Here is a 4,990-nt window from a genome sequence, read left to right on the forward strand (position 1 = left end):
AAGAGCACATGGAAGGATTATGTTGTCAATATGAGAACATCCAAACCTGTAGATAATTTTTTCAAAAGTTTATTTGAGCCAGAGGATATGCCTGGAAGCAAGATCTCAACAGACTTAGAAAACAGTTTGCATCTTCTTTCATGCATTTGGAATTACGGAGGGAAGTAAGGAAGATTATATGAAAGCGTGAAGGCAGGAGAAAGCAGGCCGGAATGGGATTATAGGCTAATGAGAATATGCGTTCTCTTGAGGGTGGTTTTTCTTCTGAGGGGTCTGAAAAGAGGCATTTCAAAGGCCTGTTAACCAAGATGCACAGAGGTAATGGACAAGCCTTGCTTCAGGCAAAGATAAACCTTTTATTAAAGAGGTTACAGGCCTGGGGCAAGACTACCCAAGGTAACCTGTCCATTTAAGAATTTATGATCAGATCACTCTGTGAACTTACTTTCCATAGAACCCCATTTTTTGTCTTAATGGTAAGACTGAAGGAGAAGTGGTTCCTCTCTTGGAAGAGGGAAGACAGCGTAGGGCAGGCTAGATGGGTTTGGAATTGGGAAGATAGGGGATCCCCACTGATGGCTTTTATTTTCTATGGAGAGTGAGAAGAGAGAGAAGATAGAAGGTGAGATGAGGGGCCTGCAGAGTTAGGAGGCTGTGGAAGGTGCAGAAGGTTGGAATCCTCACTCTGGCATCTAATGTAAAGGGGAAGTCCACGTGCTGCCTAGTCTGGTTGCCCTTTCATTGTCCACTCTTTCTGAGCCTTAGTGTCCCACCTCACACTTGTTCTCAGGCTTGGTCACAGTGATGCTCATTGTACCACCTGGACAGTGCGCGGCATAACAGGTTCACACTCAGTGTCAGCCACCCGCCCACCCCGTGACAAGCGTGGGGCTGGCATCGAGGACGCACTTGGAAAAGTGGGTTCATGATTCTCTAACACAGTGCTCCTGTCTCTCTGGAAGCTTCTAGGAGTTCTCCAGGCCACACTGAACTGCTCCCTTTCTCTCTCCCAGGCCAGAACTGCACGTTCCAACTGCAGGGTCCCAATGGGACAGTTGAGAGCCCAGGGTTCCCATACGGCTACCCCAATTACGCGAACTGCACGTGGACCATCACCGCAGAGGACCAGCACCGGATCCAGCTCGTCTTCCAGTCCTTCGCCCTGGAGGAGGACTTCGATGTCCTGTCGGTGTTTGATGGCCCACCACAGCCAGAGAACCTGCGAACCAGGTACCACCCGTCTCTTCCCCACAGCACGTAGCTGGGCCCTGGGCCAAGCTTGCTGAGAGGAGGAACCCACTTGGGTGGAAGGTTTACGGTCAGTCAGCAAAGACCCTCTCTTTTAATGAGGCCTGCCCTCAACTCCTTGGGTTTCTTTATATTTTCCAGTTTTTTTCTCCTGTTTAGAAGTGCTCAATGGACAGGGTTGATGAGTTGGATATTTGGGAAGACTTGACAGAAGACATAAAAGGGTTATAGAGAAATTCAAGTTTTTCTCTTGAAACCAGATTTTGGGTGTGTATGGTGTATATATGAATATCTGTTGGTGTATATTATTTGCACACACAGAAATTAATTTTCCCCCCTTGGACCGTGCAGATATGAGTTGAAGGCTAATAATAGTGGCTGTGTCTTGTATCCTCTACTTGAAAACCATTAGTACTTTGTTGGAAATTGCTTTGCATTTTGCCTTGGCCACAAACCTTGTGGTCGTGGCTATGGGTATAGAATCAGAAATTTGGGGAAGATCCCACTCTCTCAAACCCCATTGCAGGCGATGGAAGAGAAAACCATGGAGAAGGCAAGACTGTTTTCCTGTAACCCTGAGCTGCCTCCCAAGCAGGGGGTTCACATGGAGGAGGGAGACAGGGATGGAAGCTACAGCCTCTGCAGAAAGGGAAGACTTTCCTGGGGCAGCTGTAAGGGCTCCAGAGTTGCCACTCTGAGGTTTGATTGATGGTAGTCTGCCCTGCTTCATTGCAGGCCTTGTCCTGGTCCTGCCTGCCAGGCTTTGGGCTCCCCAAGAAGCCATAGGGTTAATGGCTTACCAGCCAACCAGCCAGGTCCTGGGGAACTCGGGGTGCTAATTAATGAGGGGTCCTTGCCAAGTCCTTAACCTCAAGGCTTTGTTGAAGATGCCTGGAGCAGGATTACAGACAGTATTTGCAATGCCCCCCCAGCCCTCTTCTCTCTGGCAACCTGCCCTCTCTGGGCAGTGCAGAAGTGAGACTGCCAAGCCTGCAGCAGAGGTTGGGGTGTCTGGGGCTCCATGGATGAGTAGTTTGTTTTAGACCAGACTGGTCTTTTTCATCTCCCTTGGGCTCAGCAGGATTTGGCACACAGTAGGTGTTCAGTGCAACTTGGATGAAGGGACTGGAGTCCTCCCTGCCCTTATTCATTCCACAAATATTTCATGAGCACATGTTATGTGCCAGACACTGACCTGGGTGCTGGGAATATAGCTGTTAGCAAAACAAAGCCACTGTCTTCACAGAGGTTACATGCTAATGAGAGACAGGAATGGGCTTGAATAGTGAGTTTAGAGTTCAAGGTAATCGGTGCTAGGTAGTGCTTAAGACCATGAGACTGGATGAGGTTGCAGGGGAGGGAGTCCTCACATTAGATGTTGACCTTAGGTGACACAATGTAGGGCACCTGCATTGACTGGTGGTGAATGTTGAATGAATGTTGAAAGATAAAACGTCCAATTAGGCTAATGGGCTGCTTGCTTGGGGTATGGACCCTGCAGGCAAACTTTCCAGCTCTGCCTACTGGGGTTATTCCAGCTTTCCTTTCTTTTAAAGCAGGGTCCACACACATGTAGTCAGACCTCTGTTTCCTGACGTTTGGGTTTGCTGGCTCTGAGTGAAGTATTAGAAGACTCACCAGAGGTGGGGATTGCTCTCGCCTGGAAGGTGGGGGTTTCATGACCTTGGGAGGTGGTCCTGGCAGGGGAGGGCCCTGGATTGTGTTCCTGGCCCCCGCTTAGCCCATGCTGGCCAACCAGCCATGTTTGAGGAAGCGGCAGCTCCCAGGGTTTGTACCTTCACTGGGTCATCCTTGCTTGAGTTCCTCTGTGTCACCTTCCTGATCTGCTCATGTCAGTTTATTTCAGAAGTAGCCCAGGGCATTCAGGCTCAGCCGAGGGGGAGGCTGGAGAGAAAGCTCTGCCTCTCGGTACCCCTGGAGCAGAGGCGCCCACACCTCGGAGGACCCTCGGAGGGGAGATGACCACAGAGGGGGACCATCCAAACAACATGAAAAATGTGCTCCATGAAGGGTTTGGAACGACACTCCTTTGGGTCTGCAGGGGGGATAGCAAGTGTGTTTGGTGGGGACCCTTTGATCTTTGTGAATTCTTTTATGCTCTCGCATGGTTATTATTCTACTCAGACTTTCTTTTTACTGAGGAGTCAGTTTCTCTATGTATCCTTGTCTAGGAAGTCATCTATTTTATGGAGATTGTCAAGGGTAGCCGTGTAGAATTACATATAGTTCCCCCTGGAAACGTTCCTATCCCCGCAGTACCTGGGATCACACCCCCTGTCTTGCACCTGCTCCTGTGCATTTGTGTTTTTCTTTTTACTCAGTTCGTCTTGCCGAAGTTTGCCTGTTTTATGGGTCTTTTCAAAGTTCTAATTCTAGGGCTATCAATTTTATTCTTTCCCTTTTATCTAACTTATTGATTTCTGTTTTTATCTTTATTCATTCTTTTCTCTCACTCACCTTAGGCTGATATTGCTCTTTTGCTGGTTTTGTGAATTGAATTACTTCCATTATTTCCTGTGGTAATCAAAACATTAAGAAACATTTTCCCCTAAGTACAACTTTGACAATATCCCATGAATTTTGATGGATAGTCATTATTGTAGAAAGAATCTCTAATTGCAGTTTTGTTCCTTCCTTGACTCTAGAGATTTTTCCTAAAACTTTCCAGTAAACTTTTTTATACTTAAAAAATTGCTATTCAGTTGAATTGTATTTTAATCGAATTATGATTTCTACTTTGGAGAATTTGTTGCTTTTATTTTCACAGTATAAGATCATTTTTATGTAAATGTTCTATGAATATTTGAAAAAACTGTAGATTCTTTGGTTGAAGGGTAAAACATTTTAGTATTATTTATTTTTTCTAATATCTTCTTTATTGTCTAGATCAGTGGTTCTCAACCTTCTGGCCCTTTAAATACAGTTCCTCATGTTGTGACCCAACCATAAAATTATTTTTGTTGCTACTTCATAACTGTAATTTTGCTACTGTTATGAATCGTAATGTAAATATCTGATATGCAGGATGGTTTTAGGCAACCCCTGGGAAAGGGTCATTCGACCGCCAAAGGGTTGCAACCCACAGGTTGAGAACCGCTGGTCTAGATGATATTTGTCAAGGACAAGCAGTGTGTTGATTTTACATTTTCACTATTGTTTTTGTCAATTCATCCTTTTATTTCTAAGTTTTATTTTATATATTTTTGTGGTGTGTACTCTTCAGCATGTATTTTTAGCATTAGATCTTCAGAGCAAATTATATATATTTTTCAATATAAAAATTATGTTTATCCCCAAAGGTTTTTTGCCTTTACTTCTACTTTTATAATAATATTACCGCCTTTATTTTCTTTTAGTTTTGCATTTTTTGAGTCCCTGTTTGCCACTTTTCTTTATTTTTAATATTTCTATGTCATTGTTTTAGGTGTATTTCTTAGTACAAGATGTAATTGGATTTTTATTTTTAAATCTTTCCTGAGAGTCTTTATTCTTTAACTGGAAAGTTTATTTCACTCATATTTTTTTGTGCTAACTGATATACTTGCTCTTTTGTGTAATTGTATAATAGTTAATGCTTTGTGCTTTTTAGCTTTCTTATGTCCTTTCCTTTTCTGTCTTCAAGTGTAAGTTTTCTTTGTCTTTTCTGTGATTTTTATTCTAGTAGTTAAAGTTACTTCAGAACACATTTTAGACTGTATTACTTTTTATTTAGAGAAAAAGG

The 4,990-nt window shown here is 43.8% G+C and overlaps 1 protein-coding gene across 1 annotated transcript in view; it reads left to right on the forward strand.

Annotated features, from left to right (window-relative positions):
- The first annotated feature begins 308 nt into the window (after positions 1–308).
- The window catches only part of CSMD2 (CUB and Sushi multiple domains 2), a 495,158-nt gene continuing 490,476 nt past the window's right edge, over positions 309–4,990 (forward strand). Inside the window, exons 1-2 of the mRNA XM_015572780.1 lie at positions 309–318; positions 1,014–1,230. Coding sequence (XP_015428266.1) covers positions 309–318; positions 1,014–1,230 — 227 coding nt within the window. The remainder of the gene's footprint in view (positions 319–1,013; positions 1,231–4,990) is intronic.

Source organism: Myotis davidii, unplaced genomic scaffold (genome assembly GCF_000327345.1).
Source record: "Myotis davidii unplaced genomic scaffold, ASM32734v1 scaffold88, whole genome shotgun sequence".
Taxonomy (NCBI): Eukaryota; Metazoa; Chordata; class Mammalia; order Chiroptera; family Vespertilionidae; genus Myotis; species Myotis davidii.